This window comes from Gnatocerus cornutus, chromosome 2 (genome assembly GCF_029298725.1).
Source record: "Gnatocerus cornutus isolate USDA-ARS CGAHR chromosome 2, icGnaCorn1.1, whole genome shotgun sequence".
Taxonomy (NCBI): domain Eukaryota; kingdom Metazoa; phylum Arthropoda; class Insecta; order Coleoptera; family Tenebrionidae; genus Gnatocerus; species Gnatocerus cornutus.
Window position 1 is genome coordinate 20,980,605 of NC_142234.1, and position 24,498 is coordinate 21,005,102.

General features: G+C 40.8%; 3 protein-coding genes across 5 annotated transcripts in view; 1 reads left to right on the forward strand and 2 right to left on the reverse strand.

Annotated features, from left to right (window-relative positions):
- The window catches only part of Mical (Molecule interacting with CasL), a 39,996-nt gene that overhangs the window by 12,234 nt on the left and 3,264 nt on the right, over positions 1-24,498 (forward strand). The window contains exons 2-15 of one of the 3 annotated variants that reach the window (XM_088031176.1): positions 11,369-11,699; positions 11,744-11,816; positions 11,866-12,109; positions 12,156-12,772; positions 12,820-13,390; positions 13,440-13,567; positions 14,897-15,115; positions 15,591-15,830; positions 16,041-16,359; positions 16,407-16,561; positions 16,607-17,103; positions 17,152-17,333; positions 18,115-18,233; positions 21,166-24,111. In XM_088031176.1, the coding sequence (XP_087887302.1) occupies positions 11,404-11,699; positions 11,744-11,816; positions 11,866-12,109; positions 12,156-12,772; positions 12,820-13,390; positions 13,440-13,567; positions 14,897-15,115; positions 15,591-15,830; positions 16,041-16,359; positions 16,407-16,561; positions 16,607-17,103; positions 17,152-17,333; positions 18,115-18,233; positions 21,166-24,111 (6,606 nt within the window). In that variant the 5' untranslated portion in view covers positions 11,369-11,403. The remainder of the gene's footprint in view (positions 1-11,368; positions 11,700-11,743; positions 11,817-11,865; positions 12,110-12,155; positions 12,773-12,819; positions 13,391-13,439; positions 13,568-14,896; positions 15,116-15,590; positions 15,831-16,040; positions 16,360-16,406; positions 16,562-16,606; positions 17,104-17,151; positions 17,334-18,114; positions 18,234-21,165; positions 24,112-24,498) is intronic. The other 2 variants (XM_088031177.1, XM_088031178.1) reach the window with 2 other exon arrangements.
- LOC148180006 (putative salivary secreted peptide) lies at positions 343-1,038 on the reverse strand. The gene is made up of 2 exons (XM_088031015.1): positions 644-1,038; positions 343-591 (listed from the first exon to the last, which is right to left on the reverse strand). Exons 1-2 carry the CDS (start codon positions 929-931, stop codon positions 343-345), a joined length of 537 nt encoding a protein of 178 aa, XP_087887141.1. The 5' UTR covers positions 932-1,038.
- On the reverse strand, positions 3,704-4,439 carry LOC148180007 (uncharacterized). The gene is made up of 3 exons (XM_088029610.1): positions 4,369-4,439; positions 3,988-4,330; positions 3,704-3,943 (listed from the first exon to the last, which is right to left on the reverse strand). The coding sequence occupies exons 1-3, from the start codon at positions 4,437-4,439 to the stop codon at positions 3,704-3,706; spliced, it is 654 nt and encodes a 217-aa protein (XP_087885736.1).

Here is a 24,498-nt window from a genome sequence, read left to right on the forward strand (position 1 = left end):
AACGAGCAAAACGAGGGCATCTGCATCTTGCACCGCCGCCTCCGTTGGACGGCTGCCAGGGCTTTCGGCGTCCAAAAACATAAAAGCAAATAAGAAACGGCAATGTCCCATTAACACCTGTGGCAAAATGTAACTTGTCCAAAACATGGCGTTTTAATAGTTTTTCTAGGCTAGTGATACCGTGACTGGGGGAATAATGGGCTTCCGGAAAAGGAGCCGCAGTTCCGGAGCGCGTGAAGCCCGAAAATTAAGCCGTGCGTTGGGGAAAAATAAGAATAATCGAAGAATCATTATATTAAATGTTTGTTAGAACTGAAATTACAAAGATTGGGGGGTTAAATCTCAATGCCCATAAATCAGGACTCTGTATCTGAACCCCTTCCCCCAAGGCGAAGACAGTTTGATTTTGACAAATCTTTTCCCAACTCCACCCCCTAGAATCTCAGGTTTCGAGCCATAACCATCGTAAAACTCGTTGAAGACTCGGATCGCGGAAATAGTCTCGTGTCTTCCATAACTTCCGGGAAGATCATGCGGATATTCCACGATTTGCTCCCGTGTGGACAACCACCGCCTCGGTTTCCAGTACATCTAAAATTAGTGATCGTCATCGTCATTTCATTTCGAGTATTAGAGTACTGACCTGTCTAAACAAGCGGCGATCCATTGGGTAAATTTTCCCCACGATTAAATCACCGTTTCCATTAGTTTGGTTGAAATTTTCGCCCCCGGTCTTGTTCAACAACGCGTTGTCCCATCCTGTATGGTTCGTCTCCGGTTTGTTGGTGATGGTGGCGTTGTGGGCACTTTGGACTGTCGAAATGTTAAGCGCTGGTATGAGGATGGTTGCGGGGACATAGTGCACTTGTCCTTGTGCAAAAACAAGGAAAAGGAAGATCGATACCGCTGACACTAGCACTTTCATTGTCATTACTTGGTTGTTAATTGGAAAGGTGGGCGGCAGTCACGCGGATTTTATGGTGGAGTGATTGGGTCAGAGATAACAAGAGCAAATTTGTTTATGGCGTTAGGGGATGTTGTAAAAGTGGGATGGCGGAAATTTTTGCGACGTCTTTAAATTAAAATTTCTACAATTTGTGTCTTTCGTGCTGTAATTTTGCAATTTGGTGGAGTTAATACACGACTAAAAATAGTAACTTCCCTAAATTTCGTTGCTGTGGCACTAAAATTACCAAAATTACGAATTTTATTGAAGGATCTGGGGACTTTTCGCTTGATTTCAAAAATAAAAATTTCTAAAATCTGCGTCTTTTGCTCTACAATTTTGCAATTTGGTAGAGTTAATATACGACTCAAGGATAGTAACTTCCCCAAATTTCGTAGCTGTAGCACTAAAATTATCAAATTACGAATTTTAGTGGAGGATGTGGGAACTTTTTGTTTGGTATCAAAAATATTTTTTTTCAAAATCTGTGTCTTTCGCTCTTTAATTTTGCAATTTAAGAGGAGTTAATACACGCCTCAAGAATAGTAATTTCCCCAAATTTCGTGGCTGTAGCACTAAAATTACCAAAATTACGAATTTTAGTGGAGGATGTGGGAACTTTTTGGTTAGTCTCAAAAATAAAAATTTCTAAAATTTGTGCCTTTCGCTCTACAATTTTGCAATTTAGCAGAATTAATATACAACTCAAAAATTGTAACTTTCCTAAATTTCGTACCTGTAGCACTAAAATTACCAAAATTACGACTTTTAATGGAGGATGTGGGAACTTTTCGCTTGATCTCAAAACTAAAAATTTCTAAAATCTGCATTTTTCGCTCTACAGTTTTGCAATTTGGTGGAGTTAATACACGACTCAAAAATAGTACCTTTACACTGAAATTGGTAGAGTTAATATACGACTCAAGAATAGTAACTTCCTTAAACTTCGGAGCTGTAGCACTAAAATTACCAAAATTACGAATTTTAGTGGGGGATGTGGGAACTTTTTTCTTGGTCTCAAAAATAAAAATTTCTAAAATCTGTGTCTTTTGCTCTACAATTTTGCAGTTTGCTAGAGTTAATACACGACTTCAAGATAGTAACTTACCTAAATTTCGTAGCTGTAGCACTAAAATTACCAAAATTATGAATTTTATTGAAGGATGTGGGAACTTTTTGCTTGATTTAAAAAATAAAAAATTTTCAAATTTGTGCCTTTTGCTCTAAAATTTTGAAATTTTGTAGAGTTTATACATGATTCAAAAATAGTAACTTCCCTAAATTTCGTAGCTGTAGCACTAAAATTACCAAAATTACGAATTTTATTGAAGGATGTGGGAATTTTTTGCTTGGTTTCGAAAACAAAAATTTCTAAAATTTACGTTTTTCGCTCTACAATTTTGCAGTTTGCTAGAGTTAATACACGACTTCAAGATAGTAACTTACCTAAATTTCGTAGCTGTAGCACTAAAATTACCAAATTTACGAATTTTTTCTGAAGGTCGCTAGAATTTTTCGCTTGGTCTCAAAAACAAAAATTTTTCAAATTTGTGCCTTTTGCTCTAAAATTTTTAAATTTTGTAGAGTTTATACATGATTCAAAAATAGTAACTTCTTCAAATTTCGTAGCTGCAGCATTAAAATTACCACAATTACAAATTTTATTGAAGGAGGTGGAAGTTTTTGCTTGGTCTTAAAAATAAAAATTTCTAAAATCAATGTCTTTTGCTCTACACTTTTGCAATTTGGTGGAGTTAATACACCGCTCAAGATTAGTAACTTCCCCAAATTTCGTAGCTGTAGCACTAAAATTACCAAAATTACGAATTTTAGTGGAGGATGTCTGAAATTTTTGCCTTTTCTTCAAAATAAAAATTTCTAAACATTGCACTTTTCGCCCTATAAAAGAGATGAAAGTTTGAGGTGGAAACTCACTCATTTCATTTATTTTATCCGTATAGTCGTGTGCAATAAATAAGTGTCTTGCAAGTTGAAATACACATTGCGCTTTGGGATAAACATCATGACAGCCGATTTATCGCAGAGTGGAAATGTGGAAACGTGCATTATTAATGTCTTTTATTGTAAACGCGGAAACTCTGGAGTTTCTTATTTGAAAGAACCCGTGGAGGCTGAGTCATGCTGCGGTGAAGAGGTAGTACTGATAGCAACTGTTTCGTAAGCCGCTCTTATCACTGAGCGCATTTAACGGGCTTTGTATTTTCTTAATTGTTGGAATGACCTTATATGATTCATTATTCTGAAAACCACGAAGTTTCAGTTTTGTGTGTTACCTAAAATTTAGCACTCATTTCTAGCAGAACGTTTTCAGATAAAAGTTATGTATTTATTATTGATTTTGGAATTGAATGGGCAATAAACTCATAATAATCGATTGTGTAAATTGATTTTTTGTTGCACCAACAAACCGAAGGACCAGTTTTTAGACCAATTTTTGTTGTTTTGAATCCACAAAACTAAAGAAATTACATAAAATCGAAGCTCTTAAATTGCGTGGGAATATTCTGAAAAAAAAGAAATCTCCGCGCATTTACTTAATCGCACAGATCGGTAAATAAACCTCTGGAAAAATACGAGGCTATCTCTAAAAATACTTTTTCTAGAAAAACATGTTTGTCCATTGAAAATAAAAAATCCTTTCTTCTCCGTTTTGGTGTTTATTTATCAGAATGATTCTCCAAACATTTTTCCTAAGTGCAGTTGTGCCAACTCAAAATTTATTTATCCATAAAGTTCCTAGTGACCAAACAGTTGCACTAGATACTCAAACCCTCTATTCCAAGGCGAGGAAAGTTTTATTTTCACATATCTGTAGCCGACACCACCGGATAAAACTCGCGCTCTGGACTCCAAACCATCAAGGAACTTATTGTAGATTCTAATAGCAGTGATGGTATCTCTTCTGTAACCTTTCCCAGTGGGATATTCAATGATTTTTTCTCGATCAGACCACCATCGACCTTGTTTTCGATAAGTCTAGAAACTACGTAAAAACACCCAAATTACATTTCTCCCATTACCTGGTTAAAAAGTAGCCGATCCATGTACCCAATTTGCCCAATTATAACGTCCCCATTATGGGTGGTTTGGTTCCAAGTGGTGTTTGCCGGTACCACCCATCCTGGAGTGATGGGCGCTTGGAGTCTAGCAAACGAATGATTTTGCCAGTGAGATCTGTTGAAGCTGTTTGGTCTTTGCGGCAACCATAAAGTCGTGTTCCATTGGGTTCCATTTGATGGGTTGGTTTGGTTCCGGTGGAGAAATGCGGCTTGCCACTGTTGGTTTTGGCCTTCAATCTTCAAGAAAACTGCCACGAGCGCGAGGATGAAAACCACAACTTTCATTTTCGGTCCGTTCGATACACTTTCGTGTTATGATAATTTCTCGCTACCATTTTATACAGTGAATTTCCCATGGAAAGATAAGAAGAACAAATTTGTTCTAGCATCAGAATACCCCATAAATAATTCATGCTGCTCAAAACAATGTATTTTTCTTGTATTTAGCGAATTAGTCATTTCCATTTTTGTTCGTCTAATCCCATTTCATCCTGAATATCAAACGCAAAATCTGACGTGGAATTCGAAAGAAAACTTCAAAGAAAGTAAATATTTTCGATGAGGAATTTCATTCGCACGGTTATGGCGTTGATGCCGACAGTTCTTCGCAAACAAGGTGCGAAACTCGAGGTAAAAGTGCAATTACCATTAGATTCGACCTATCATTAAAACAATAAAGTCCAGGCACGTATTATCAAGATGAATGAAGTGACCGAGTTTGATTGTAATTGCGATACCGAAGACAGCAGCCCGTTTACCTACTTATTCCGACTCTCGAGAGAAATCTTTCGATGTTTTTTCTCTCACAGGCGGGAAAAATTTCAATGAGATTTTAGTCGGGTTGACCTATAAATGATAATAACACGTTGGTAACAAGTAGAGAGATTTCGTTTGGGTTTGTATTAAAAATGAGCGTTTATTCTTGTTACAAGTTGCGTACAATTTGGATTACTAAGTCATTCGGCGGACGTAAAATTATGTGTCATAAACAGAAGTCGTCATGAATTATGGAACTTTGCCAAGTTAAATTGGACTTACGGTGTTAGACAACTAGGAATAGACACAAAGAGCTGCAACAAGTTATTAAATGCATCATAAAAGTTACCGGTGTTTGTTCAACACCTGTCAACAAATTTTGATTTGAAGAATTGTCTTCTGATTCTAATCCGAAATCGGTGTCTTTCGTTGTACAATTTTGCAATTTGGTTAAGTTAATACACGATTCAAAAATAGGAGCTTGTTCAAATTTCGAAGTTGTAGCACCAAAATTACGAATTTTAGTGGAGGACATGGGAACTTTTTGCTTGGTCTCGAAAATAAAAATTCCTATAATCTGTGTCTTTCGCTCTACAATTTTGCAGGTTGGCGGATTTAATACACGACTCCAAAATAGTAATTTCTCCAAATTTCATAGCTGTAGCACCAAAATTACCAAAATTGCGAATTTTAGTGGAGGACGTGGGAACTTTTTGCTTGGTTTCAAAAATAAAAATTTCTAAAATCTGTGTCTTCTGCTCTATAATTTTGCAAATTTGTGGAGTTAATATACGACTCAAAAATAGTAAATTCTCCAAATTTCATAGCTGTAGCACCAAAATTACGAATTTTAATTTAGGATGTGGGAACTTTCTGCTTGGTTTCAAAAATAAAAATTTCTAAAATCTGTTTTTTTGGCTCTACATTCTTGCAATTTGGTGGAGTTAATACACGATTCCAAAATAGTAATTTCCCCAAATTTCATAACTGTAGCACCAAAATTACCAAAATTACGAATTTTAATGGAGGATGTGGGAACTTTCTGCTTGGTTTCAAAAATAAAAATTTCTGAAATCTGTTTTTTTGGCTCTACATTCTTGCAATTTGGTGGAGTTAATACACGATTCCAAAATAGTAATTTCCCCAAATTTCATAACTGTAGCACCAAAATTACCAAAATTGCGAATTTTAGTGGAGGACGTGGGAACTTTTTGCTTGGTTTCAAAAATAAAAATTTCTAAAATCTGTGTCTTCTGCTCTATAATTTTGCAAATTTGTGGAGTTAATATACGACTCAAAAATAGTAAATTCTCCAAATTTCATAGCTGTAGCACCAAAATTACGAATTTTAATTTAGGATGTGGGAACTTTCTGCTTGGTTTCAAAAATAAAAATTTCTAAAATCTGTTTTTTTTGGCTCTACATTCTTGCAATTTGGTGGAGTTAATACACGATTCCAAAATAGTAATTTCCCCAAATTTCATAACTGTAGCACCAAAATTACCAAAATTACGAATTTTAATGGAGGATGTGGGAACTTTCTGCTTGGTTTCAAAAATAAAAATTTCTAAAATCTGTTTTTTTGGCTCTACATTCTTGCAATTTGGTGGAGTTAATACACGATTCCAAAATAGTAATTTCCCCAAATTTCATAACTGTAGCACCAAAATTACCAAAATTGCGAATTTTAGTGGAGGACGTGGGAACTTTTTGCTTGGTTTCAAAAATAAAAATTTCTAAAATCTGTCTTCTGCTCTATAATTTTGCAAATTTGTGGAGTTAATATTCGACTCAAAAATAGTAAATTCTCCAAATTTCATAGCTGTAGCACCAAAATTACCAAAATTGTGAATTTTAATGGAGGATGTGGGAACTTTCTGCTTGGTTTCAAAAATAAAAATTTCTAAAATCTGTTTTTTTGGCTCTACATTCTTGCAATTTGGTGGAGTTAATACACGATTCCAAAATAGTAATTTCCCGAAATTTCATAACTGTAGCACCAAAATTACCAAAATTGCGAATTTTAGTGGAGGACATGGGAACTTTTTGCTTGATCTCAAAAATAAAAATTTCTAAAATCATTGTCTTTCGCTCTACAATTTTTGCAATTTAGCAGAATTAATATAGGACTCAAAAATAGTAACTTCCCCAAATTTCGTAGATGTAGCACTAAAATTACCAAAATTACGAATTTTAATGGAGGATGTGGGCACTTTCTGCTTGGTTTCAAAAATAAAAAATTCTAAAATCTGTGTCTTTCGCTCTATAATTTTGCAAATTTGTGGAGTTAATTCACGACTCCAAAACAGTTATTTCTCCAAATTTCATAGCTGTAACACTAAAATTACAAATTTTCTAAAATTTTCTCATCTTATTTTTGAGTTTCTGGATTCTTCGCAAGTTTTCAAGAAAAATTAAAGAAATACATATTTGTACAGTAGAACCTAAAAAATCTCTGAATCCGGATCTGATAAAGGAAAACTGACTTCAGATTCAGAATTAGGAGACAATTCTACTGTAGAAACGACTTTCCACTTTTACATGGAATATTGCTTTTCATTGCTCTGACTTTCTATGTCGTAAGTTTTTTAAGTGCAGATTTTTCTCAAGCAAAGATTGGACATTTTCATTTTTCCAATAAAGTCTCCTTTTTATGCAAGCAATAAAGAAATTTTTATATTCTGCAAACACTAGATTTGTTGACTATGTGTAGGAGCACTGAAGCCTCATAAAAAGTGACATTGAAAAAGACAAAAGGTGTTTTTCTCAATAACATTTGGGTAGTTGAATGAACATCAAAGTGGAAATTGCGTTGCCAGATTCTAAAGTTTTTTCTGTATTTAGTTATTTTCATAACAGAGAAACAAGAAAGGAGCTAAAAATAGAATAGATTTGTGCTTACAATAAAAAAAGCAGCGATTTTTATCTTACTAATGGAAAAACTAAATACCACTCATGATAAAACACCTTTCTTGAGTGTATTTTGTTTATTCATATTACTTTAAGTCTGTTTTTAATTTTTTTCATTTCTCAGGGCGATGCACTAATCATCATTAATAAACCAACAGTAGTGCATCGTTATCTAAAAAGAAAACTCTTGATTGATTGATTAACTTCACTTATTACTGCAACTCAAATTAGTTCCTTATCTGAATAGTACATGCTCGAAATGTAGTAATGATTGATTAGAAAACCGATAACAACCAAACTACCGTGCCCTAAAAAGCACCAAAAACCAAACAAAGTGCTACTTAAAGTTTGTCAGCGCACTCATCTTTTTCCATTACTAAACGTATCTTTCATGTCCGCTTTTTACCACTTTAATTATGGCATCCTGACGCATTAACCAATCGAAACTCGAACAAAACCACCACAAGTTCGCCTCCGCGAAAACAAGATCGATCTCGCCAAACCTTGGTACTTTGCCAAAACAGTGTGGGACATAGGCGCCGCTTGCAACCGGATTTTTTTCCACATGACTAATCCGGTAATGTCAATGCACCGGAATTGATCGGAACTCCGGGCGTGCCCGGAAGAGCTTGTGCATCGGTGAAGGTCAGTAGAGCAACGAAGGAAGACGCCGGTGTCAACGGCCCTCCCACTACGTGTCTGACCCAGTGGCGTGCGGATAGATGGCCGAAATGTTAATGGCTCGTTTTCGTGTGTCGTGGGTTTTAATTGAAGAGGGATGGGTCGGATTTCGAGGAAAGTGGGCGGAGGATTTGTTGCGCATTTTAAACGAGAAGTTTGAGGGAAAACAGTTAGCTCTAGATTTACGTGGTTTGGGAAAATGACATGTGGTGGTGACGGGTGTATTGTCTTGCTAATGGAAGTCGTTGGAGGGGACGAAAAACGTAATTTTGGAGGATCTGACTCTACAACAAAACAATAATTAATTAGTGTGTGCTGCTGAGCTCCCACACCACCTCTATTGTCAGTTTATTGTCCATTTCCCAATTGATTATTATGATGATAGATCACGATTAACCTGCTTGATTACGATTTCCTATTATGGGAATGCGCAAAGTACGAGAGCTATCAAATCTGAGAACATTGTCTGCTAATTTTTTCGTTCGACCTGGCACAGTGAATCTTTTGTTAAACAATTTTCTCCTCGAGTCTGCATTACCATTTCCTAATTGCCTAACCAAAAGCGCAAACAAAGCCCCCTTCATTCGTCACAATCGCTTTTAAAACAGATCTTTATCATTGCATCGATTGCAACATCAAAATAACATTAACCCATTTTTATTATTAATTTCAATATCAGCTTCTTGGAATTCCTTTATTCTAGGACTTCCTCCGTTTTATCGTCCCCAAATTGGCAAAGACAAAGCCATTTAAGAATCTTAGTCATCGATAAGATCCGATAAGGATAAATTCAATGTGACGCGTGAACATGAATTAGTTTAATTGTGTGCAGTGGTTTATTAGCACAGGTTCTCCTGACGGTTTGGTGAGTTATTTATACCAATGTCGTAATCGATACTATTGAAAAAAGACGTCGCTGTGGTCTCCATGTAGCCGATACGAATCAATTTAAAGCATTGTGTAAGGTTTCCGCAATCACGTTCTAATTCTGCTCTTGTTTTGTCGCTTCTAAAATATAACGTCAAAGAATAGTCTTCTTGCCGATGGCTAGGTCAGTTTCATCGATCGGAGGTGACGTAGAGAAGTGTGCTCGATTTTTTTAATTTGTCGTGACGTGATCGAAGTGTGAAAAGAGAGTTAGAAGTTTGTTTGTTTTTATTAAAGTTGCAAAAATATTATGCAATTGTTTGTTATCTTTTTATTTGTGGGTGCAGCGAAGTTTTAACTGTTTATTTTACGTGAAATGACATTTTTTCGCAATGTTAATTGCCAACACGTATCACAAAAAAAAACTTTATTTGCAACAATTATGTAAATTGCATACTAACTAGTTTGAAGCGGTGGAGATGATGACATTGTAAGGGTTGTAACGCGAATTGGAAATTTAAAAGTGAACGTGTGTCTTTATATCAGTGATTTCCGAACCTTTGTGCATTATTTGATTTTTTTAAGTCAAGTTTTGATACACGGCGGCAAAAATAAAGTGGGACAAGTCTTGAACCACATTTTTACAAAAATTGAGCTGTGTAAGTCAGGATTTCAAAGTAGGCATAATGACAATAATTATGGTAGGTTCAACATTGACATTAATAATAAAACAAAAGAAAAAATTTACATTTATGCATGCTTACAGTTGCAAACTACTTAATGCAGTGGTTTGCTTATTTTCTTTTCCTTTTTAATATTTAATTGCGTTCGTAATCGACACCTTTGAATTGAAGGCACAGCTTACCTCCTGTAGATTAAGTGTATAGTTTTAGTAGTTATGATAACATCCTGTTAGTAGTTTAACAGTTTAATTTTTAGCTTGGATTACAATGTCGTTCAAGAGCTGTACCACTTTATTTTGGCCGTCACTATACAAATGAGCAGGATTTGAATGCGATAAGTTAGATGTCTGTAATGGATACATGTAAATTTTGGTTACTAGATGGCTCTACAACTAAATGTCAAATTTATTAATAATCGCAAAATATAATGATGAAAAACATAAAATTATAATAAAATACTTACAAATTTGCACTGAAAATAACAAAAACACAGATGACAAATGTGACAGTTCTTATTTGACATTCCGCTTTCGCGCTGATGAACCAATCACAGAGCCCCATTTTAAATTTGGCGCCTACAAAAATCTGTGCTTTAGATAAACTGCCCACGCTGATTAATTAATATATCGAATTAAATTAACTGCAACATAAAAATTGTTGTTAGAACACAATAGATTTCAACGGAAAAGAGCGGGAAATAAATTAAACTGAATTAGCGCTGTATTTTGGGTTGCATAATATCAATATTTTTATAACAATTTGAATGGAATTAATCCTTTGATCGTCAAGGGTCTCCTTGAAATTCCTTTTTACCAAAGAAAAACGAAAGAGGACAATGATTACAAGCATCTTTCTTCTGTTTTTTTTGCTGAGTTTTCCGGAGATGTCAAAAAACCCGAGAAAATATCGCCGGCTCCATTCCCCGCCGTTTTAGGACCAAGTAAAAATAAACAGCCCCGCCGCCAGTCGTAACATTTGGCTTTAATGTTTTCTTTGCTTCTGCTGTAATAAAATTTAGTCTGACTCATGCACGTTTAATAAGTCTCCTAATTAATCGCCGTCTATTCCTTCTTAATAAGAATCATTAATATGAAATACTGCAGACTTGCCATTTCGTGTCGCTCTAAGAATTCATACTATTTATACCACAATACACTTAAGCTATTGACTCAACCAGTTGCATTCTTATTATTCATTTTATTAGGCTCGCACTGGACATGGAGGGTCACATGACTAAGCGTTTTCATGTCCGAAACGTGCATGCAAGTTCTCCATTAAAATTCCCTCTCACGCTTAAACCGACATTGTCCTGTAAATCATTACAACAGTGATTGACGCCACAGCTTGAATCTTAATGGCGTTTTTTGACATGAATCTACTTTTTGCCAACGACTGACGTTTGTCACGCGACAACACTTTACAGAATTTCGTTTGTTTTTTTACAGATGTTTTGTGAACAATTGAAAACTTAACCATCTTCATGGACCATCACAGTCAGCCGCCTCCTCGTGGGGGTCGGCAGGTCACTGCCAAAGACGTCGCTCAAGCTAATGACTATTTCGAACACTTCCTCAACGCTACTAGTCTGAAACAAATCTTGGGCTACTACCGCAGCATCTGCGAGCACCTAAATCTCAAGCCGAACGTTTATCCGTTGTTTTATCCGAAATTAAGGGGGTATTTGACGTCGTGGAGGGCCAAAGCCTTGTGGAAGAAATTCGATTTGAGAGCGTCGCATAAGTGCTATGGAAAAGGGAAATTGTGCAACAACACCAGGTGAAGAATTCGTAGTTTACTCCAAGTTCTAATGAGAGTTTTAGGGTCCTAATCATCGGAGGAGGCCCCTGTGGTTTGCGCAGTGCAATCGAAGCACAACTCTTGGGGGCGAAAGTGGTAAGTTAACTTAACTGAGTTCCTTCGCCACTTCATCGGAGTCTTCCAGGTGGTCATAGAAAAACGCGACCGGTTCTCCCGTCACAACGTCCTCCACCTGTGGCCTTTCGTAATCGAGGATTTGAGAGCTCTAGGTGCTAAAAAGTTCTTCGGGAAGTTCTGCGCGGGGGCAATTGATCACATCAGTATCAGACAACTTCAGTGTATTCTCCTAAAAGTGGTACTTCTCCTAGGAGTTGAGGTCCACACTGAGGTTAGCTTCGAGAGATTGATCGAGCCGGACCCCGTTGAAAGTGAGTCGTTTTTTCACAATTTCTCGAATTAATTGCGTTTTGTCAGAGACTGGATGGAGGGCCGAAATCAAACCGCTCAATCACCCCGTCTGCCAGTACGAATTCGATGTGATAATCGGCGCGGACGGCAAACGAAATACCCTCCAAGGCTTCAAGCGGAAAGAGTTCCGCGGAAAATTAGCCATAGCTATCACTGCTAACTTCATTAATAAGAAAACGGAAGCCGAAGCGCGCGTCGAGGAAATCAGCGGTGTCGCCTTTATCTTCAACCAGAAGTTCTTCAAGGATTTGTACGAAGACACAGGAATTGATCTCGAAAATATAGTTTATTACAAAGACGAAACGCACTATTTTGTCATGACGGCGAAGAAAGCGAGTCTGTTGGAAAAAGGCGTTATCAAACAAGATTTAGCCGACACTGAACGCCTCTTGGCGTTAGAGAACGTGAACAGGGAGGCGTTGATGGATTACGCGATCGAAGCCGCAAACTTCAGCACTAACTACCAGATGCCGGACCTGGAGTTCGCTGTTAATCATTACGGAACCCCAGACGTGGCCATGTTTGATTTCACGTCGATGTACGCGGCGGAAAACGCCTCCAGAGTGATGGAACGAAACGGTTACCGACTCCTGATGATTTTGGTCGGAGACAGTCTTCTGGAGGTAAAACCCCCGGTGTGGTCACCACCAAACTAACGTTTCTTTTGCAGCCGTTTTGGCCCACCGGCTCTGGTTGCGCTCGCGGGTTTCTCTCATCTTTGGACGCGGCGTGGGCCATCAGGAGCTGGAACTCCGGAACGTTAACACCTTTGGATGTGGTCGCCGAACGCGAGTCTATCTATCGGCTCCTGGCACAGACCACTCCTGACAATCTTAATAAAGATTGGAAGTCGTACACGTTGGATCCGGTCACTAGGTACCCTAATTTGAACAAGAACGTGGTGTTGCCGTTGCAAACTGTCGGGTTGTTTGACAGTGACGATCCGAAGAGTGTGGAGAAGTTGAGGAGGAACTCGCTGGACGTGGTGCCGGTCGAAGTGCCCAAGAAGAGGAGGAGAGGGAATGTGGACAACGAGGTGTTGCTTTGTTGGATTGGCGAACAAGTTCGCGAACACGGGGATATCGCGGTTACTGATATCGCTTCAGTGTTCAAGGACGGGAAGGTTCTGTGCGCTGTCTTGAACCATTACAGACCGGATTTGGTAGATTATGGCGCCATCAAAGAGGAAGCACCCGCGAAGATGAACCAATTAGCCATTGACATTTTAGAAAAAGAAATTGGTGAGTTTTTCAAGTGGTTTTCTCACATCATTTCAACGTTTTCTTGAAGGAATTCCTCCGATTATGACGGGCGAAGAAATAACCACCACGAGTGATTACTTAGCTATGGCTACGTACTTGACCCAAGTGTATGACAGTTTCCGGTGCGAAATTCCTCACATTAAGCATCCAAAGTTGGTAAGTTTTCCGTTGTCTTCTGCGGTTCGTGAAAACTGACTGTTCAGCCCCTTAATGAAACCTGCACCCTACAAAGACTTCCTCACGTTAAGTGTTATTCTCCTAGAAGCAAGAGAATTGTTTCCTTTAACCCCATTCCTGAAGAACTAGTCGAGTCTTCGGAGATAAGCAGCTCGAGAATTTCGGAAATTGACCACGAAAACAGTGAATTTGCTGCCGAAAACGATGTGGATATTGAATGTGTGGACATTTTGGCAGAAGGCAGTGCAAAAAGGTACTATTAGCCCTTTAACTGTTATAAACGTATACAGGTGTCTTAGAGAAAGAAGGCTTCTAGAAGCAAAAATTCTGAACGAAAATTTCAAAACAAAAATTTTTTACCTCAAAAAATAATCGAGTTAAGACGGGAAAACGGTAGCCAATCCCGAAGCTGAACATAATTTGAAAATCGGTAATTATGGTGTTCTATTTAAAATAAGCAAGTTGACTGCCACTTCCGGCATAACCGGAAGTATCACGTAAATGTAAATCTATTTATTCGATTCGTCTTATCCACTTACTTTTGTCCCCAAAATTTCAAATTCTTATCATTTGCATTTTCTGATAAAAAATGCAAAACGTACACGTTTACAACGGTTAAAGGGCTAAACAATACGTCGTTTCCTCCACGGAGGCAATTTTGATCATTTTCCCGGCGAAGAATCAAATTCGAGCCGTCATCGAACGTCCTCCACATAATATCAGAAGGCCGTGAAACAGTTTGTCAAAAAGTCAGAAAACATGTCTTGAAATTTCCGTGTGGTAAAATGAGCGAGTCCGAAGCGAACAGCAATATCGACGAGAGAGCCTTTAATCGAGTATCAAACTGGATCAGTTCCCACGACTTCCGCCCGCACGATGACCAGGGAGTCGAGACCAACCTTGTGGACGGCATCACCGACATCACCTCCGTCACAAAGAACATCGAGCGAGGACGAAAACGGGCCCAACCGGACCACGGATTGGTGGTGGAGGAGCGAACTGACATAGTAAAATGCGGCGATGTCGGCGACGAAAAGGACGAGAATTTTATCAAGACACTGACGAAGTTCTCGCAGTATTCTCCGTTTGAGAAGCGGAGGAATCGGACGTCGTCGCCGAGCCACTTCTCCGTGATCGTGGAAGGAGAGGAATTAGTAGGTTCCCATGTTGAGGCTTTTCTTTGCTGGATCCTTATTCTGTACTGCTTCCTTTCCTTGTATTATTACGATTTCACGATTGGTTACTTGTTCTGTCCGTACTGAATAAAAGGATGCGATGGGGGGTACTCAACTCGTTTGTTTTTTGAAGGAGTTACCAGAAGCGAAGAAGAGTGACGGGTCTTTCAAATCGTTGAAATTCATCACGGAGCCACAGAAACCGCAACCGTTGGCGGCGATGCAACCTTCAGTTCCTAGACCTTCAAGCAGGCATAAGAGACACGCGGAGCCTTTGTCGATTAACAAGCAGATGAGTCTGGAGAGGAAGACAAGAAAGAGGAGGACGCTCGAGAAAATCGGCGCCAGTGTCGTGAGTACAATTTTGTTCACTTATTTATGGACCAACTGTGACCTAAACTCAACATTGTACATCATCAGCGCGGTCTTTTCTTTTTGCGTGTTAATTTTATCCTTTAACTTATTTTAGCATGTACAAATTTAATCCAATACATTTTTTGTTTCTAACACACTTTTATTCCACTCCTGGCATGACTAATGACACTAATTTTCCAGATTTTCCGTAATTTCCTGAACGCCTTCCTGGAAAGTACCCTTGTCGGTTTGGTCCTTGTTATTTTAGACCTCCTCCTGAATTCCAGTTACATTCCTTCGGATCCTTCATACAATTATTTTTAAGCAAACTGTGTTGTTGTCTCGTTTGTGTAAAATGTATCAATACAATGTAAACCATTTCATCACCTTATATGAAGACCATGAAATTTTGCCCCACGAGCAAAATTTGATGCGTCGCTCTTGTATCACGTTTTGACCACTCGGTTTCAAAGGAGGAGCGCCAGAAAATCCTCGAAGAAATCGCCGCGAACCGCAACGACAGACACAACAAAAGGAGGCAGCAAAGGAGGCTGCAAACCGAACAGTTTTTAAAGAGCATGCAAATGTTGCAAGCTAATGCGAAACCGGACTCGCAGCCCTTTGAAGATTACTCTCTGTTTGTCTACAGGCAAAATGCCCCCAATTTCGAAGATCGAGTCAAAGATTTAGAGAAAAAGTTCACTTACGTACCTGTAAGAAATGTGTGTGCTTGGCGTTTTATCAGTTAAATTAACCCTTAAATTACGTCCAGAGTAAGTATTTCATTCCGAAAGAAGTTGCTAACTTTACATTAGACCAGATTTGAGGAACTCAAGAGCTCGCATGTCCTAACATTGTTGTTTTTCGTGCCCTAATCATTTGGTGCAGTTTCCGTTCCGTTGTAATTTGATAAATTTTCTTAGGACCATGAGAACAAATTACCGAATCAGACTCGTGGAAACGCGGACGAAGACTTTGCGGCAAGAATCAAGAATCTTGAGGACAAATGGAAGGACCCTCAGCCTGCCGAAAAGAAACCAAAAGATCTCTTACGTGCAATCGGCAAAATCGAGACTTCGGACTGGAACATCAAAGAAATCGAAAAGAAAATCCGCGAGAACAAACAAGGAAAATCCGGGAATAAGGATAAAGAAAAAGTGCCGAAATGGAGCAAGGAGCAGTTCAAAGCGCGACAGACGAAAATGGAGAAGCAACACCTTGATAGACAAGACAGCGCCGAAGGTTTGTTTCCTCTTTCATCGTCCTTTGCATCATCGTTTTTTTTACAGCGAAATTCGCAGATATCGACAAGAATATCAAACACTTGGAACAGAAACTGAAGGAAGGAACGGCGAGGGATTTGGGCCAAAACAAAGTCGCGACCATCACCGAAAAACTCGCGAGTAAAGCCCCGGAAACGGAACCAAAACCCATTCAAAAAAGCGTAAGAATTTCCTATAAACCAAACAAAATTTAACACTTCTTGTAGAACTCCCGCCCTGTGATCCTCCCCAGTCAGAACGCGTCAGAATTCTGCCACTTTTGTGGTAAACGCGTGTACCTCATGGAGCGCCTGTCTGCAGAAGGCCGGTTCTTCCACCACGGCTGCTTCAAATGCCAGTATTGCCACACACAGCTCCGCCTCGGCTCGTACGCCTTCGACAGAGATGGTATTTACGACCACAAATTCTTCTGTCTGCATCACTACGGCATGCAGGGTGAAATCCGCGCGACTAAAGTCGTCAGAAAACCGTCGCAGCGACAAACCAAGAGTCCAGAGAAGAAGCCTTTTAGTGGTATCGCCGGTGTTGATCTCTTGGATAGAGTGCGGACACCGGAAAGAATAGAATTTGCGAATTTGAGCGGCCTCGCTTCGGATCATGAAGAGTCGTTGAGTCAGATGGATGAGGATGAGTGGACTGATAAGAATTTCGGCGCTTCGGCGGCGGAATTAGGAAGTAGCGATGACGAGGATTCTAGTCTCAGGTTCGTACTATTTAAGAATCTTGTGAAATTTAACAGTTGTTGGTGTAGTGACACTGATAGTGACGACGAGGACGCGTTCGAAGAGGCCCTGGAGCAACCGGCGACCAAAGAAGGCACGCTGAAGTTGGCCGAACTTTACAAGCGGCGGTACTCGAGGAAGCGCAACGAATCGGACTCTGATGGCTACAGCAGCTCGGATCGATCGAGTTATTACGAAAATAGTAGTGATGGTAAGTCTGCGCTGTTGCCAGGAAAATTCAGTTTGACAATGTGACAGATTTGTAATGGACCATCATCGAGGTAGTCCTTATCACAGGAGCCATTTCAGAGCCGTTATCACCGGCGTTCTTCTGCTGGTCATATTTCCTGGCGTCACTGGGTTGGTGATGGTCGGGCGGCGAATGTTCTTTTTTGGGTGCTTTGTCGGAGGAATTGTCTTAATGTGGTTGTTAACTAAAGCGGGAGTTGTCAGGGATTCGCATTCTACCACTTCAATAGAATGAACCACCGCGGATACCACTCAAGATTAATGAAGACATTCTATTGTCATTGCCCAGTGACATTATATTGATTAAACTGATTTGGTTTTTGCAAAAATCATTTGAGTAGAATTGGTGGATGCGCCGGGCAAAACTGAATTTTTGTAGGCGCCAAATTTAAAATGCGGCTCTGTGATTGGCCGCTCAGACACAATGCTGATTTTTTGAACGCCAAATGCCAAACTGTCACATTGTCGTCAAATTGTGGCAGCATCAGCAATAAACTTGTTATTTCCAGTGCAGATTAGCCAGTATTTCATTATAACGTTAGGTTTTTCATCATTAACTCCACAATTACTAAAAAAAGTTGTCAGTGCTTGTGGCGCCATCTATGAATCAAAATTGACATGTATCAATTACAGGTATCTACCTTATCCCTTTGATTCAAATCCTGCCAATTTCTCACATTGTCCTTGTGTAAATCGGTGAATCTTTGTTCCCCCGACTAAACCAGCCTTTTCTTCGTTTCCAGATGACGACTCGGACACCGCCACCGAAGGCGAAGAAGAGATCCGCGCCCGCGAGCTCCGCAAGCAAGAAGTCCGCGTGGAGCCCCCAGTCGTACAAACTGACACAGGCACAGATACAGAGGTGAAGTCATCTAATTTATCCGCAATACCGGACATTCTTTCAGACAATCATTTGCGCGTAATCGAACCGAAAGTTGCGTGTTCGGACGACGATTCAGCAGATTTCAGCAGCGCGGTCTCCGGTTGTGAGCCCGATGTAGACTCTGAAAATGACGTAAAGTCCCCAAATTTAGAATTAGAAACTCCGTTACCGTGCGCGAAAATCATCAAGAACTTTGTTCTTCCGCCTAAGGAGAAACGCAAGAGTTTTGGTGCGGAGTTCGTACCAAAATTTCCAGTTTCAGAGCCTGAGCCGTTGCTCATCATTAAGAGGACGCCGAGTAAGCTGACTATTCCTAAAGAGATAGGGAAACCGAAGGTTGCGGTCAAGGGAAATATAGAGAACGCGAAGAAGTACTTTGGGACGCCGGCGAATAAGAAACCGGCGTTGAAAAGATCGGAAACTGTAGCTAGTGTTCCCAAAGGCCGGTTAATCAAACAGAGTAGTTTACCGGAAGCTCCGCCGAAAAAAGAAGAGAAAAAACCGGAAGTTAGTTTTAACTTTGACCCTTTGGAGGACACGACGGAAATCGATGATTACATAGAAAACCTCATAGCTAACGAGGAGGAACTAATGAAGCCCATTGACCCTTCAAAGTACTCAACAGAGCCAGAGCCAGAACCTGAAGACAACGAGGAAGAACAACAAAAAGATGACGCGATTTCTAGTAGCATTGAAGACTTATTCAAAGCACTAAAAACAGAGACTAAACCGGAAGGAGACCCCGGAATTGACGGTAAAATAGACGAAAAAATCGAAGACCTCTTAAGCTGGATGGACGATCTAGAACACCAATCCCGCGACCGCAAAACTTACCGATCTTTCAGTGACGCCAAATACAAAAACTTAGAACGCTCTCTTAAAATACCTCGCAGAGCTGATTCTGTTATTAGCAGGCTACCCAAAGACAATGTGACGTACTTTGAACGCCTTCTTGCAGGTAAAAGTGTTGATGAAGAGGAACCACAAAAAAGTTTTGCTTTGGCGAGGTCAAAAACAGACATTTATTGCAGCAGACCTCGAGGATCTGCGGACTTGGATGTTGTAAGTAACGTCGATATCAAAAAAGTCCTCATGAAGTTTGAACAAGCGGGACAAGACGCCGACCAAGAAAAAGAGAAAGTTGTTCCGAAGAGAAATTTCGGCAAACGCTTCTCTTTGGCGGATTTGAAAAAGAGAGACGAGCGGCGACAGTCGGAGAATTTGGAAACAGCACTCAGACAGTTTGAGGATGTTGTCGGTAATATGGAAGAGAAAGAAAAGAGGGAAAGTAAAGATTGGTGCGTTAATATAACAGTTTCTACGATACCCAATCCTGAGTTTTTGGGGCTTGTTAACAAGGATTTAACACCAAACCAAACAGAAACTGATGGTCAAAAGAGTGAAGATAACAATCTTGACCAGGCTAAAGTACGTGAGCCAACTTCATCTTCAGAGACATCAGACTCTGATGAAACTTCAGAGAGCGATTCTGATGAAGGCTCGGAAATTGAAGAAACCATTAAAGGCATAGCCGATGAAATAGAGTCATTGAGGGAGCAAATGGGCTCCAGACAAAACGAGCCCGATGAAGAAGTAGCCGCTCCAAAGTCCGATCCTGAACTCTGTATTAAAGAAACAATAGAAACGTCATCTTTATCTTTGATTGATGACAAAAAAACTGATTTGGAAGCAGCAGCAAGAACAGATTTTAATCCAGACTCTGAGGATTCGACTCTAATAGCACAAACAGATTTTAATCCAAACTCTAAAGATTCGAGTCCAGATTATGCAACCATCGAGGAGCTGCAGAAGTTGTCGAACCGTGCAGAAACTAATGTGGTTAAAAAACCAGTGAATATCGAAGATCTCTACGCCAAAGTGAACAAGCCTCCCAAAGATAAGCCGGTGGTTCCTCAACTGACGACGTCTTCTCCTCCGGTTCCCCGACGTAACCGGAAAAAGTCCGCGGAGGAGCAGCCCCGTCCTCAAAGACCCCAAAGACAAAAGTCGCATGAGCAAGCTAGAGGTCCTCCTGAGACTAATAACAACGAAGATTTTCTCCCAGTGGCTCCCCAGCGTAAGAGAGCTAATACATCGTCTCCTTTGCCTAAACGTAAGACTGTATTAGCACCTCCGCCGCCTGTAGATGATACTAAAAGCCACTCTACTACGAACTTAGAGGTTAGAAAGGAAATAGTCCGCTTGAAAGACTTGCCTCGTCTTCATAAAGCCCAGACTCTTGATTCGAAAAGCAAAAAAATGAAGGATAAAGAGAAAGACTGCAGTTTACAATAAGCATTTTTACTAATTTTTTCTAATTTTATAGTTTTTTTACTAGACGCGCGCGATTAATCGATTCCGCGGATCAAGTCGGATTTTATACGCTTCTTTTTGTTATTGTTGAGTTTGTCGAAAGTTTATTCAGTGTTGAGTTGTTAAAGTTTATAAGTGTTGACGCTTTTAAATGTTTAGTATAATGCATTCGCAAAAATTTGTCCGGACGACAATACCTCTCGACAATGGCCAACAATCACGTTAAAGCAATGGTACCAAGGTAACTATATCTATGGCGTGGCATTTTTGTTGTTTTCTTGTTCTTTTCCACAATTGTGTGCAATTTAATCCATTGCTGACGTGAGTGTTGTTCTAACCCAAAAGCTAACAGTGTTGCCCTTTCTGCCGCCAAGCGACTCAAAATTCCGGTGCCGTTAAGCAGCCATAACTTCCCCGATAGATAGTCTTGCTCAGCAGCCAATTGATTTCTCTTATTCAGGAAAATTACGAAGTTTACGAAGACAGGCAAAGTCGCTACGTTTCTGTTTCCGTGAACGTCGCTTTTCACTGTTAATTTTCCTGAATTTAGCCCCAACTCCACGCTTGCGCGCCTCCTTACTAACGAACCTAATTTCAGATCGTCTCCGATGAAACCTCCTCGGACTCCTCGAGCGAAATCCGCAACTCCGCCACCGAAATCTCCACCGACTCTGAGTTCGCTCACGACGACCCCACGCCGACCCGCGAGGCCCCCGCCATGTCCTTCGACTACCACGTGACGAAAAGTCGAGGCTCCGGGATGCGGGGCTCTGCCCCCCTCCGTAAAATCCAGGTGACGAGTGGTTATTTGCAACGCCCCACCAACAAGGGCAAAGCACCAAAAGTTTCTTCACCTAAGAAAGACGAACTGAACCTCACACCTCTTGTGCCTTCAGCACCGTCTATTGTGAGAAAACCTGCACCGAGTTTGCTGCCGAGGACTGAGGGGTACGCGTTGAATCGCACGCAAAGCACGGGTGGGATTGCCGCTAAGGTTTCTCTAGAATTAAAAAAGAAGTATCTGTTAGGGGAAAGTTGCGGTCCTGGGTCGATACAAAAGTCGGGAAGTGCATCAACTTTAGATACCAAGTTGAAGTCGTTCCATAGTAACATTTCAGACTGTCAAAAGTTGTTGAAACCCGCACCGGAAGTCAGCGCCGCTATGCAGACCTTCTGCAACAAGTTAAATGAGAGGGTGTCGCCGACGGTGACGCCCCAATCGCCTAAGAGTTTCGACGCAGCACCGGAACCCCAACAGCCTGAAGTGTTTGTTAACGAACCTGAGGGACGCCCCAGGAGCCCCGTCCACGAGACCTCCATTATAGTTCCTAATATAGACTGGTCGAAGAATAAAATCCAAAGCGATGATAGTCTCTCCACTGATTCAGTGAGCGAGGGCGAACACGCCAAAACCCCTGAATTCAACTTTAGTTCGATACCGACAGTACGAATTGACGAAATTCCGCCCGACTCTCTTTCGATAGAACCTGAGAACCACCAGTCCGAAGAAAACCGTTCCATTGTCTCCACAGAAGCCCCCAAGTCCATCACCAGCGAGAAGAAGTCGCTCAACCAACCGAAGACGTTGCCCCAGCTGGAAACCAACGACGTTTTACCAGAGGTCCACGATGCTTTACACGTCAAACGCAAACTGTCGAACGACGAGAAATCCGGGGAATCCGAGGCGGATTCCATGGCGGAACCGGCCACAGCGGCTTTGACCGAGACTGAGTTGTCTGATTGGGCTCGAGACGGCGCTGTCTCCGATGATTTAGGGGATGATTTCGACTTCAACATGGACGTGCGAGAGCGCCACAAGCCCAAAAGCATAGATTTCGGTGAGAGGATCTGCAACAGAGCGAACATCGCCGAGATGGAGGAGCTCGACCACGTCTGCGGGAAAGACGAGGTGAAGAACAAAACCATCATCACCGAAGCTCTTAACAGTGTGTTGAGTAAAAATCTCGATATTGAGTTCATGGACACCGGAACTGAAACCAGCAGTGATGACGGCGTGGTCAACAGCCAGAACGGCTACGTCCTCTTCAACGACGAAGACGAGCTCGCTGAAGACAGCCTCAATGAAATAGTCGAAGCAAAGAACGAGATCTTGAAGAACACGGGTTATTGCATCATCGACAGCCAACCAAACAACTTCGGTGCTTCAGTGACCGACTTGAAGCCCGCCGACTTGGAGGTGTTGAAAGCCAAACAGAGCACAACGGAACACGATGAAGACAGTTTATTAATAGTCGAAGGTACCACGACTGAAGAGAACACCTGCAGCGACTCCACGGTCAAAAACATCACCGAAATCTCAAGCGACAAACACCGGGAGGATCCGATCGAAAACAACAACTTCCAGAAGAAACGACTGGAGGAGAAACTCGCGAAGCTCAAGGCCGAACAAGCCGCCAAACAATCTAGTCAAAATAACGTGGAGTTCGATGAACACGTGCAGAGGTTACGGAGTAAGTTTGCGTTTAGTGGGGCGAAGGATTCGATCGACATTCGGAAGTCGCGGCGGAGGAGCAAAGACTCGCCGCAGAAGCCAGATCTGATTCAGGAGGAGGCGCAGGTGTCGCCGCCGAGTCCGGTTCTTGCGCAGTCTCCCACTGTGCGGACTCCTGATGTTATCTACCGGAAAGACGTGATTGAAAAAGAGAGAGATGTCAACCAGAAGCTGGTGCAAGAAATGGTGATGAACAAGATGAAGGCGGAGAACAAGAGTCTGGAGCGGAAGCGGCGGCGAAGCCGCCCGTTTGAACTAATGAGGTCGGCGACGACGGATATCGCCTCTGAAATCAACCACAATTTGGACGATTCTAATCAAAACACGACTTATTCAAGCGGTTCCAGCGTGTATGCAACTCCTGATGTTCTTCTTTCGACGCTCAAACAAACTCCGGAGTCTGAGAAATTCGCCACGCCGCTGACCCGGCCTGTTAGCGTCCACGTCACTCAAATGGAGCGTTTTTCCAACGAGCCCATCAAAGAAAATCCTAGTCTCCCGGACGTCAGAAAGGCTCTCTTTGACGAAGAGTTCAAAACACCGATAGCTCCACCTCGGCTTAAACACGAAGAAGCCAAACGAACCGCAGAGAAACTGAAACAAGATGCGAGGATAAGAGCGCGGCTGTTATCCAACGAAGAACTTGGTTTGAGTCCGGAGGATAAGTTGCAGAAACTGAAGGAGAAATTGGGGAGAAGGGAGGAAACCCCACTGAGGAATGACTCGTTTCTGCATTCGAACGAAGCACTTAATAAGAAGAATGAAAGTTCGTTTCCGCGGTCAAAGAGTGGTGAAGATACGGCGGTGTCGATCGGAGATCTAAGTAGTATTAGGAGCACCGAGAAGTTTTGCAAGTCGGATCCCAATCTCTTGGACACCGATGTCAAAAAGCCGAAGAAGAAGAGCAAGGATAAGGAAAGGAGGAAAAGTTTGACGAAGATGTTGACGACGTTTTTTACGAAGAAAAGTCCTCCAGGGAACGGAAAAGGGTTTTTGTCGAGGATCTCACCGAAAGCCAAAGATGTTTCCAAGGTAATTATCATGCCAAAGCGTAAATGGGGTATTCCACACCAAATCGACCATTTTTGACTCCGACCCTTTTCGATTTTGCTGAAAGTTTTTCATCTTTTTCGTCCCGATGAAAAACGGTTCTCTGAATTTTTTCAAATTTTTGTTCCCAGCCCAAAAAAAGCAACGAATTTTTCCAAAAAGTGGCATTTTTAAAAATTAACTTATTGGGATTTTTTTTCAAACTTTTTGTTTTGAAATGTACTTTTCAGAAAAAAAATTTAAAATGAAACTGTTAATTGCGCATATAATCCTGTAAAATCGTTTAATTGCATTCATTTTATTGCATAAACAAAGCATTTAGAAAAATAAAACAATTTTTTTTGGTTAATAATACAAGGTGTTTATAAA